General features: G+C 36.8%; 1 protein-coding gene across 3 annotated transcripts in view; it reads right to left on the bottom strand.

Moving 5' to 3' along the window:
- LOC106881752 (myosin heavy chain) overlaps positions 1-12,821 on the bottom strand; it is a 111,204-nt gene that overhangs the window by 76,194 nt on the left and 22,189 nt on the right. For all 3 annotated transcript variants that reach the window (XR_008265734.1, XM_014932243.2, XM_014932242.2), the window contains 2 exons: positions 4,424-4,549; positions 2,644-2,725 (listed from right to left, as the gene is read on the bottom strand). Coding sequence is in view for 2 of the 3 variants with exons in the window: in XM_014932243.2 (XP_014787729.2) it covers positions 2,644-2,725; positions 4,424-4,495 (154 nt within the window). In the remaining variant the exon portion in view is untranslated. The remainder of the gene's footprint in view (positions 1-2,643; positions 2,726-4,423; positions 4,550-12,821) is intronic.

Genomic DNA, 12,821 nt, shown 5'->3' on the forward strand with positions numbered 1-12,821 from the left:
AGGGTGTGGCACTTTTTCACGCAGCTATCCTCATCCATTCTCACCACATGTCCATACCAGCGCAATCGTCTCTCTTGCACACCACAACTGATGCTTCTAATGTTCAGCTTTTCTCTCAAGATACTTACACTCTGACGGGTATTCACATTGACATTACACATCCAACGGAGCATACTGGCATAAATATTCAATAATATTGAGATCTGGTGACTGTGGTCGCCACATAAGATGTTCATCTTCACTAGAATGTCCCTTGTGCCATTCAGTAACAACTGTAGCTGTGTGAATTGGTGCATTATCATCCTGAAAGATTGCGTTTCCCTCTGGAAACAGTTCCACAACCATAGGATGAATTTGATCAGATAAAATGCTTAAATAGTCTTAACTATTAATTCTGCCATAAAGGGAAACCATTGGGCAGCAGATTTCCAAGATATAGCCCCCCAGATCATCACAGATCCCCCTCCATGTTTAACAGTTGGAAGAAGGTAGTCTGGGTCAAATGCTTCTTTTGACTGTCTCTACAGGTATATTCAGCTGGTGGTCAAAAATAAGGTAAAGGATAAGTCGTCCAAGAAAATAACATTCTTCCACTGCTCTAGGGACCAATTCTGTAGATTTTTATCCCACTCTAAATGCTTTGCAACGTTTGTTTTTGAAAGTGGTGGTTTTCTGATTGCATCCCTTCCGTGAAATCTAGTAGTAAATTTGTGCAGCTCCCGGCAAAGAGTTTTTGTGGAAACTGGGTTCTCGGGGTGGTCATTAAGATCTGCAGTAATTTTGGGAGCTGTACTTTTTTGATCCATTCTAACAATTCGTATAAGAGTCCGGCAATCCCTATCTGAAAGTTTTGGTTTTCTTCCAGAGTTTTGTTTCAACGAGGAGGTTTTTCCCTCTTTCTCAAAGGCTGTCATTACTTTCAAAACAGTACTTCTTGATATACCAAACATTTTGCCAATTTTTGTTACGTTAGTGTCTACCATACGAGCACCAACAATTTGACCTCTTTGAATGTCTGATAGATATGTCATGTTAATGAATTTTAATTACCTTTTTCTGATGATATCTGAAAAGAAACAGCAATTTTAGCAAAACATGTTAAGCAACACTAATAATAAATCAAAAAACATAAAAATAAACAAGCTTTTGATGGTTTTATAAATATTTCAATATTATGATGCTATGATGATAGGTATTTCCATTATTTTGTCCAACCCCTGTATATACATACACTCATATAGGCAAACATATATATATGTATATATATATATATATATATATATATATATATATGTGTGTGTGTGTGTGTGTGTGTGTGTGTGTATGTATATTCTCTCAGAGTGGTTGGAGTTAGGAAGGGCATTCAGCTGTAGAAACATTGCCAGATCAGATAGGAGTCTGGCTTTCCAGACCTCAGTCAAACCGTCCAAGCCATGCCAGCATGGAAAATGGACATTAAACAATGATGACGATGATGATATATATATATGTATATGTATATATTTATTGCTATCTATCCATCTCAGTTTCTCTCTCCTTCTCTCTCTCTCTCTCTTCTGTATACACACAGACATACACAGATATACACACACATACACACACATATATGCATGTGCGCACACACACACACACACACACACACACACACACACACAACAGGCTTCCACACAGTTTGTGTCTATCATGTTAACTCACAGGTACTTTTTCAGCCTGGAGCACTCGTGAAAGACACTTATCCAAGGTGCTACAGCATGGGACACAATCCCAAATCACATGGCTGCTAAGTGAGCTTCTTAACCACTCAACTGTCCCTGATGATACCATATGAAAGGTAGAATACACACTGAATATATTTCTATTTCTTTATTGCCCACAGGGGGCTAAACATAGAGGGGACAGACAAGGACAGACAAAGGGATTAAGTTGATTACATCGACCCCAGTGCATAACTGGTACTTATTTAATCAACCCCGAAAGGATGAAAAGCAAAGTTGACCTCGGTGGAATTTGAACTCAGAACATAATGGCAGACAAAATACTGCTAAGCATTTCACCTGGCATGCTAACGATTCTGCCAGCTCGCCACTCTGAATATATAGTTCCATCAGGTGTATGCAAAATTAAATATGCAAATCAATACACTCAGGTGTGTCTATACTGTAATAAAGAAAGTTACTTATTAATTAATTTGGAACATGCAACTTTTACTAAAACAAAGCAATAGTTAAAGTCTCCACTGTGAAGAAAATTCTTTAAAATTGTAATTTTAGTATTTAAAAAAATTTTTTTTTATCAAACTGTGGTTTTGAAAATTTCAACTACAGAACACTAATTTTAATTCACAATTCACAACGAGATTATATTTTTTAGCTCTGCAAAATAGCATTCCCTCTTTATCTTTTCACTCTCTCTTACTCTTCATGATACTACATTCTACAGACATATCAGTAAAAACATTTTTCACATTATAAGTTCAATCCAGGCTCCTTTCATATTTGTTGGATGCTTTTGAAGAAAAAAAGCAGTTTTAATTCACTTACATCAGCCGTACCAAATATAAGCTTGTAGATATGATTATGTACAAGAATTAATATTCTGGAAAAATTTGAATTGAAAATATTCTACAGAAGAAAGATATTTTACTTGAATTTAATGTTTGTTTCTCAGATTCATTCTTTTGATTCTGTTCTGGATTGAAGAACTGTGTTAGATCACTGGGAGATTCCTGCAAAAAGAAGACAAAGAGATGGATGTAAAAATATGTGATGTTGATTTAATAAAGTGAATCAGACTTAAAGTTCTCATTTTGGCAAATTGATGCATTCCATCATGATTGAATTTATGTATTGTAAATCTGTTCCTGGAGAGACTGAGAATCTTGTACAGAAAACTTTACTTCTTAATGATACATCGAGTTCATCACCATCATCATCAGCAGCAGCAGCAACAGCAGCATTTTAACATCCCCTTGTTTGCATGGATTAAACAGAATTTATTAAGGCAGATTTTCTTCAATGAGATGTGCTTCTTGTTGCTAACCCTCATTTGTTTCTATGCAAGGGGATTTCTTCATGACTGGACATATTTGCATGGGAGATTGGAAATGAATGATACCATCCCTGCACATGCCACATTTACAATTCTAAGGCAATGACAAGTCAAAGAGGCATAGAGACATACACAGGTCATACACACACACACACGTACATACATAATACATACATGTGTGTGTATGTATATTGAGATTCTTTCAGTTTCCATCCACCAAATCTATTCACGAGACTTTGATCATGCTTGATTTACTGTAGAAGACATTTGCTCAAGGTGGTTCTTAAAAATGAGTAGCATCTATGAAGTGGTTAACATTAGGAAGGGCATCGAGCAGTAAAAACCATTGGCATACGATGTAGACTTTGGACCCACTACATACATCCTTCAAACTGTCCAGCCCATACAAATGTGGAAGGTAGACAACATAAGATGATGATGAGGATAATGATATATATATATGCGTGTGTGTGTGTGTGTGTATGTATATATACACAGACATGACAGAAGTAAATAGACACCCCATAAAACATCGTTTTGTGTTTGTTCTAATGTGTAAAGGTTTATATTTTTTTTATTAATTGACATTTTATGTTTCAAGTTCCTTATGTGACTGTTTAATCATGCCATGTACAAAAAAAGCCTTGGAACTGTCTGAATTTTAAAGAGGATGTATTGTGGGTCATTCTGAAGGTGGATATAGTCAGCATAAAATCTCAGAAAATCTTGGGATCCCACTTTCTACAGTTAATAGAGTGATTGTGCAATTCATCAGAGAGGGGAAGGAGTCCACATCGCCTCACTTAGATCAAGCAGGGCTCTCTGAGAGGACCCTTCTCTTTGCTAATAGAAGTATGGAGGATAATCCTTGTTGCAAGGCCTCTGACATAGCAGAACAAGTTGATGTCAGTCCCAAAACAGCTGTAAGGTATATCCACAAACTTGTTTACTATTGCAGAACAGCAAGAAGGAAGCCACTTCTTCAACTAGCCGACATCAAGTGGAGAAAAGATTGGGCCAGTGAGATGGTGGAGAGGCCACTAGCATTTTTGGACACTGTCATAGTCTCTGATGAGTCCAGATTTGCTGTTGCATTCTGGACCACTGTTGCATTCTAACAGTGGTCGATTGTGATCAAGAATTTGGTGTGAAAAGATTGCAGCCAACAATGAAACACAGCAGCTACTCTGTGATGGTCTGTGGAGCAGTTTGGAGCAATGGTTGATCAGAGCTGGTGGAGTGTGAGGGAAACATAAACTCAGATTGGATGCTCCTCTATGGCCGACAACCTTACAGAGTATAATGGGTGCTTTTTGTGTGGCACCAGTACTGGAGCATTTTTACATGGGGAAAAAATGAAATGATAGATACTTACAATGGTCTGGGTGTTGAAGGAGGTGGTGGTGGTGGTGGTGGTGGTAGTGGTGGCAGTGGTGGCGGTAGTCATATTTCTCACTGTAAATATTTACTATGGTTCTTGGTACTATTGTTTCATGGCTCTCTAAATAAACATAGATTGTAAATAAAGTTAGTTAATAAGATTCAGTAAACATGATATTTTAGGATATTTAAAATATTTGGGTGAAAGCCCTGAATCAAGAAAAGCCTTGTAAATGGATATGGTTGATGGAAACTGAAAGAAGCACATCATACATACATGCGTACATACATGCATACATACAAACATACATGCATACATACATACATACATACATGCATGCATACATACATACATACATACATACATACATATATACATACACGTACATACATACTCATACATTACAAGTGCAACCTGTGAGACTTTTCTCATGTTCTAAATGTGAATTTGTCTGTGTTAACCTACATCCCAAAGATGGAGCCTTGCATCTTTGTTGGAAACCTGCTCCCTCCTCAGCGGAAGATTTATAATAATTAAAAAATAGAAGAGACCCATACATACATACATACATACATACATACATACATACATACATGTGTGTGTGTGTCTGTATATCTATGTGTCTGTGTTTGTATGTGTGTGTGTGAGTGTGAATGAGCATATGTCTCTTTGTGTGCCTTTGTTGTAATACTCCGTGGTAGTTGTAAATGAGTGTTACTGTCATACAAGCAGTGTCATTCATTTCCAACATTTTGCATAAACATCTGGCCATGGAGAAATACACTTGGGAACAGATGAGTGTTAGTGACTGGAAAGGCATCCAGCTGTAGAAAAGTTGCCTCAACAAATTAAATATAAATTTAACACATTAAATTAACATGTAACATCTTCATCAATGCTGCCACTGAATTTAAGACGTTTATATCACTTATGAGGTATTCTATATTTTTCAGCTAGAGTGTAGTGGGGTTTCAAGGGGGTGGTACAAGCCTAACAATATGTGTTTTATAGTGAAAACAAAATTTCCATTCAAATGGCAATTACCGGACGATATCTGTTTGAGTCTGACCCTTTTAACTCGTAGTGGAAACATGACCTATGTCATAAATAGGCATGCAGATATTGTATAAATTTTATAATTGAAAAATTTACTACATTTTATACATGCGAGTATATCAGCCTGCGGGTGCAATAAAATCTGCTTGTGGGGGTTTCCCCACCCTTACATTAGATGATGGTGAGTATATAATATTGGGTTCTCATTAAATTCATTTGAATTTGCTTTTTTTTTTCAATTTATTTTAATCTTTATTTTCCATCAAAACTTTTTAACAAATCAGTCAATAATATATTCTCCTTCATTGTTCATGATTTTCTGTCTATGTTCCACAAGCTTGTTAATGCTTTGATGATAAAAATCACCAGGTCCTGATCTGAAGAATTCATTGAGTTACTTTTCAACGCCACACCATAGTTGAATGAAACATCTTGCAAGGTGTTGGAAGGCAATCAAAAATGATGATTATCTGAAGACACAGTATCAGGAGAATACGGTGAGTACAACAGAACTTCCTATTTGAGATAAAAAATAGCATTTTTGGTCAAATTTGTATTGTGGAGGGAGTGTTGTCATGTTGATGAAGTGTACCATATCACCAGTTGGGTCATTTCAGCAAGATTGCCTCGTTGCATAAGTTCATTTGCAGAATGTAAAGCAATGCATTGACTGCATCATTGATTTTAAGCATTTTGTAGTGAATTAGCCCTTCCCAATCCCACTAAATAGATCATTGTCTTGCATAGATGCAACTCTGTCTTGGCTCAAGGGATTGCTTGCATGTTGAGATTCAGCCATTCTTTCTTCTGCATCATATTGATTTAAAGATGCCAGTTGATATTGCCAGTAATGATGCTGTAAAGAAATCTCTGCATCTATGAGTAACCTTATGTCAAATTGACGTCATTGGAAGCTAGACTGGTGTTTGTCTTTTATGATCAAAGTGTGTGACACCCATACACTAAGTTTTTGGACCTTACCTGTCAAGTGAAGGTGATAGGCAACAGAATCATGAGAGCATCATATCTGCTGGGCCAGTTGGATTGGAGTGGATGAACTGAATCAATTAATCCTCATCAAATTCACCAGGTCAGCCAGAGTATGGAGAACCTGTGAGGTCAAATTTCCCCTCCTTGAAGCATGGAAACCATTTCCCTGCAGCTCTTTCAGTAATAGCACCTTCTTTGTGCACAGAACAAATGTGGTTTCGGCAGCTTTAGAAGCTTGATTTAAAGTGAAGAGAAACAAGTGTCAAAAATGCTCAGTTTGACACTCCATCCTCATATGTCTGAAAAGAGGTAAAATCTACTCAAATTTCAAAAACAATAAACAAAATTTGAAGATGAAGAACAGAGCCTCACAAACCTCATAAAACACTGATGAAATTATTTTTCATGTTAATACAAATAATATTGGAAAGAAATGAACAAATTTATCTGAGAACCCAATATATATTAGAATGGGGTTTTTTACATTATATATTAGCTAGATATAGTGTGTACATGTGCTATACTAAATAGGTAAAGTATGGTTATGTTGTACAATTTCAGGTAGATATACTTTAGGTATATCATATATTAGATATAAAGTGTATATTTCTTCTCTCCATATATATATCTGCCTTAGAGTGTACTTATTCAGATATATGAGATATATATATATATATATCACCCATGATAGTATGTAAGGCAGACGTTAAACAATGATGACGATAATAACTATAATTATATATTATTTACAGTATGGCAGTACAAATGGTGGTACTCCAGTATGGCCACAGCTCGTGAGCTGAAACTAGTTTCAGTTTCAATCCAATTCAATATATGCTCCATTTAAAGTGACTAAACCTAAACAATTGTTTAGATTTAGTTGCTTCAAATCGAATATATATTATTGTAAATAATATATGATTATAGTTATTATCAAAAAGGACCTATGTGTGTCACTATTCTCCATAATTTACAGCCTTCAGGTTTGTTTACAAATTTGTAAATATATATATACATATATATATATCATAGAAATGGGGAAGGCTGGTTAATGGGATTATCTTAGATTTCCCATCCATAAAGGGCTTACACCATAAAGCTAACTCATTTATGGACGGGAAACCTAAGGTAATCCCATAAACCGGCCTTCCCCATTTTTAATATATACTGCTCTACATCTTAGGGTGTGCTTCTTTCATATTTATGTTTTCTACAATCCTCTTCCTCCTCCTCATCATCATCATCGTCGTTGTCATCATCGTTTAACGCCCGCTTTCCATGCTGGCATGTGTTGGACGGTTTGACTGAGGACTAGCAAACCAGGAGGCTGCAGTAGGCTCCAGTCTGATCTGGCAATGTTTCCATAGCTGGATGCCCTTCCTAACACCAACCACTCCAAGAGTGTAGTGAGTGCTTTTTATGTGCCACCAGCACAGGAACCAGTCAGGTGGACCTGGCATTCATCACGTTTGGATAGTGCTTTTTACATGCTGCCAGCATGGGAGCTAGTCAGTGGGTATTGGCATCAGCCACATTCGGATGGTACTTTTTATGTGCCACCGGCGTGGGAGCCAAACAATATATATATATGTATATATTAAATAATAAGTGCATATATTGTTGTACTTCAGCTTGATATAGTCTGAGTATGTTGTATACAAGATAGATATGTACATTATTTACATTTGATGGATATTTGTCCTCTTCCTGTTTGTTGTTAACACAGCGTTTTGGCTGATATACCCTCCAGGCTTCATCAAGTGTCTTGGAAAAATTTCGAACCAGGTTCTCATTCCTAAGGTATTTATCGATGTTGTTGTTATTATTATTATTATTATTATTATTATTATTCAGGTCACTGCTTGGAATTGAACTTGGAATCTTGGGGTTAGTAGCCCGTGCTCTTAACCACTACGCCATATGCCTGTGGGCACCTGATGAAGGCTGGAAGGTATAGCAGCCGAAACATTGAGGACAAATATCCGTCAAATGTAAATAATGTACATAATTCCTCATATCTTAAATATAGAACTAGACAGATATGGCTGGGTTTAATGCTAGATAGGAGTGGGTGTATTATATAACCTTAGTTAACATAGTGTGGGTATCTTACCTTTCTTCCAATCAGTAGCAGTCCTTTATTCAAGTATATTATGGATAACGGTTTTATATAGTCTTGTAAGAAGTAAATGCTTAATTGTTACTGGCAAATATTGATTTCTGAATCATTGAATTCATTAACTGACATCATTAATATTCCAGCTGGTTGCTTTTGAGATATGGTGGTGGTGGTGAAGTTGATGGTGGATTGCCATCATTTAACAATGAGGATTTAGTTGTCAACTGATTTTGGTTAACTAAATTCTCTCCTCTTGAATTAGCATGTAAGTGGTTGAGTATTCCAACAGAGAATCAGCATGACACAGTGTGTAAGGAGGTCATACCTCTTGAATTACAAGTACACTCCAATCAGTGAGCGTCTCTACATTTTCCATCTTCCTCTTTTACTCACAGTGTATGGATCAACCCTACATTATAGAAAATTACATTTGCTTAAAACACCATGCAGTGGGATTGAACCAGTGACTTTATGGAATTTTTAAATATGATTTTGTCTCAAATAAGGCTTGAGGCCTTTGTAGAGTAGAAGACTAGGAATAATGAAAAGAAGGGACCTACAAACTGAAAAAATGTTGATTGACAGAAAGCTTAACCCTTTAGAATTCCCATTATTCTGTCAAATGTAATGTTTATTTATTCACAATCATCATCATCATCATCATCATCATCATCATCATCATTTAACGTCCATTGTCCATGCTGCTATGGGTTGGATGGCTTGATTGGGCTGGCATGCTGGCTTCATTTCTCTCAAGCCTACGCATGGCCTTGGCTGTCACAGCCCATGTTTCCCTGCCATGCAGCAGGAAGAATATTTTGGAAGAATGCTAAAGTGTTAAAGGACTGAATATCAAAGTCAAGAGGAAAATAAAATGATGGTAGTGAGTTTCAGAGAGAAGCCATTTCAAGAAAGAAGTTAAGTTATTAGAATAAAAGGGATGATGACAAACAGGAAGCCATTTGGTCATATTGTGCATACTTTCAGGTGTAAAAGTCTTTGCATATATTGTCCAAGAGATAATAGAACTGATAATCAAAGTTGGTCCTCTCTTGATGATGTTCAACATCGAGTCACCCATAACCTTGCTGACCCACATCCAAAGTTGTGGCTATCTTATGCTTTAAGGGTATGTTAGACTACATTATCCACTTCATCTTTTCCTTATTTCAAATGGTAGGGTGTTATTTGAGGTAGATGTGGCTTCTATTTCTAGCAGACCAAGCAGCCAATGAGAGGCTCTCACATTGGCTCCTTTGATGGGAATGGTGAAACTTGTTGATACATATCTCAAATTTAATCTATTTAGCTTCACAACTGTTTGGATAAACAATTATAATTAATTGACGAAATAGAGAAATATCCTGACAGCAGATCTATTTTGAATTTGCTGGGGAGATGTTGCGGAGGTGATGAGGATTAAGACTTGTCAATGATCTCAGTTTCATATCATTAATTTAACAGTTATGTCACCCTTTGTAAACAAAAGACCAGAACTACTTTAGAGCAACTTTGATCTTTCATAGCTAACTGTCAAATATTAGGACATAGAACGGGTAATACAACAGGATGTATGGAGTGTTATATAAATCTGAATAATTCTTTGTAAGTTTTGATACAAGGTGAGCAATTTCAAGGGTAGAGGAAGTTGATTACTTTGACCCCAGTGTTCAACTGGTACTTCCTAAAAGAAAGGGCACAAAAAAAGGGATAAATTTCAATTTTAAAGCCAAAATACTGAGTAAATATTAAACACAAGGAATGTACAAAAAATAGACTCCCTCAAATGTCAGTGGGGATCCTTAGAAGTAGTAGACAGTTTCTGTTAATTAGGTGACCTAGTTAGCAGTGGTGGAGGTTGTTCCAAAAGCATAGCCGCTAGAATAAGAATAGGCTGGGCAAAGTTAAGAGAGCTACTTCCTCTGTTAATAATGAAGTACCTCTCCCTTAGAGTGAAAGGCAGATTGTATGATTCCTATGTACGAACAGTTATGCTACACGGCAGTGGAACATGGTTTGTGACTGCTGAGGACATGTGAAGGTTTGAAAGAAATGAAGCCAGTATGCACTGGTGGATGGGTAATGTCAGTGTGTATATACAACAAAGTGTAAGGGATTTGAGAGAAAAACTGGGTATACGAGGCATCAGATGTAGTGTGCAAGAGAGAAGACTGCGTTGATATGGTCACATAACATGTATGAATGGAAACTGTTGCATCAAAAGGTGCCAATCTCTAATTGTGGAGGGAGCATGTGGAAGGGGTAGACCCAGGAAGACATGCAACGAAGTGGTGAGAATGGATCTTTGGATGTTGGGCCTCACAGAGGGGATGACAAGGGACCGAGACATCTGGTTGAGAAGACACATCAAACTAAATATGTGGTCGTCCTTGCATAGATGCATGCCCCCTGCATCCCTCTTCAGCTGATCATTTCTAATCTTGCAGGCTCATGGGTACCATGTAAAAAGCACCCATGCAGGTGCTATGTAAAAGTACCCAGTACACTCTGTAAAATAGTTTGCTTTAGTAAGGGCATTCAGCCATAAAAACTATGCCAAAACAGACACGGGGCCTGGATAGCTCCTGTCAAACTGTCCAACCCATACTAGCATGGAAAACACATTAAATGATGATGTTTGTGTTGGCAATGGAGATCATCCTGAAGGCAGCATTGGGATGGTCAGCTCCAATAGAACTTTGACAGGGATTTCAGATGTCACCTCTAAAAGCCTTCATGGACAACACTATAATCCTTTCTACAAAGGAGGAAACATGCAGGATGATAAAAGAGTTGGATGAAGTAGTTGCATCTTCTAGAATGTGGTTCAAGCCAACAAAATACCAGATCCTCTCTCAAGGGAAAGAGTTATGTTCCCTGTAGCCAACCAAAATATTCTTACTACCAATAAGAGAATCTCTAAGGAGATGTAGAACTTTGTATACATAGTTAAGCATAAAAATGTAGCATCCTTTAAAAAGGATAGAATTTATTTACTGAGTGACATCATCTACATGAAATATAATAGTTAAGTTAGTGTCAACATATTTAATGTAGTAAGTAACGAGATATCTAATTAGAAGCACTTGTATGTAAGAACAAGATAGAATAAGATGAATGACCAGGTAATGTTGTGGGACTTATTGTGAAGCACAACAATATGGCTGCAGTATTAAGGTGTCAACTTCAAGCCAAGGGATGATAAAAATGATGTTAAGGATTATAAGATAAAATGTGATTGCATAAATAGGTAAACCTCTTTAAATAAACAGTTTGATGAGATCAGATGTTTTTTTCCATTTAATCTCATTTGATTAAGATCTCAACTACTAATTTGTGTGGGGCATGTTTAATGATACACACGATTCTCAATCAATAATGTCTAACTAAAGGAGGCTGGAAAATTAAAAGATAATGAATATGTTTAATTGCTAACACAATAATCTAAAAAAAATTGATATTCTTAGTCATAATGAGAAGAAATGTCATCGCAAATAGCACCTTCAATAACAACAAAGAAAAAGCATGTTTGAACAGAGAATAAGTGAACATATTTGAAAAGGAGACCCAAAAGATATTCTATGGCTTCATTTATAACTTAAAGAATTACATCTTGATGATGTTAGTGACTAACTATGGTAGTTCATGGCTTAATGAATTACTTTTTCATGATGGTAACCTTTTGCTTCTTTCTTCAGGTTTATATTTGTTTGGTGTTTAGGGTATTGCACTCACGATTGCTAGAACATGGTTGGCGGGTTGTGTTCTTGAGCAAAACACTTCAATTCATGTTGTTCCAGTTCACTCTGCTGTCAATGGGGTAACCCTGCAATGGAATAGTCTTCTGATCGGGGATGGGGGGAACAATGACCTGCTCACCAGGCCAGTGGGGTGGCATCATTCGAAAGCTAAAACAATGTGAAGTACATTGTGACTAGCAATGTATGATGACATATGATAGTCTGGTCGATACTGTAGTACGGTGATATTGGTATAATGAAAGTTGCTAGAATAATGATGAAGTATTTGGATAATAAACATACTACATTAAGTGGTCTAACATCACCACTGCCATCAACCCCCACCACCACCACCATCACTGTTGTAAAGACCCCCTTCGTTCAGCCTCCTGGCATACCAGTCCTCAGTCAAACCATTCAACCCATGTCAGCATGGAAAGCAGACGTTAAACGATGATGATGATGATGATATATATATATATATATA

Source organism: Octopus bimaculoides, chromosome 1 (assembly GCF_001194135.2).
Source record: "Octopus bimaculoides isolate UCB-OBI-ISO-001 chromosome 1, ASM119413v2, whole genome shotgun sequence".
Lineage (NCBI taxonomy): Eukaryota > Metazoa > Mollusca > Cephalopoda > Octopoda > Octopodidae > Octopus > Octopus bimaculoides.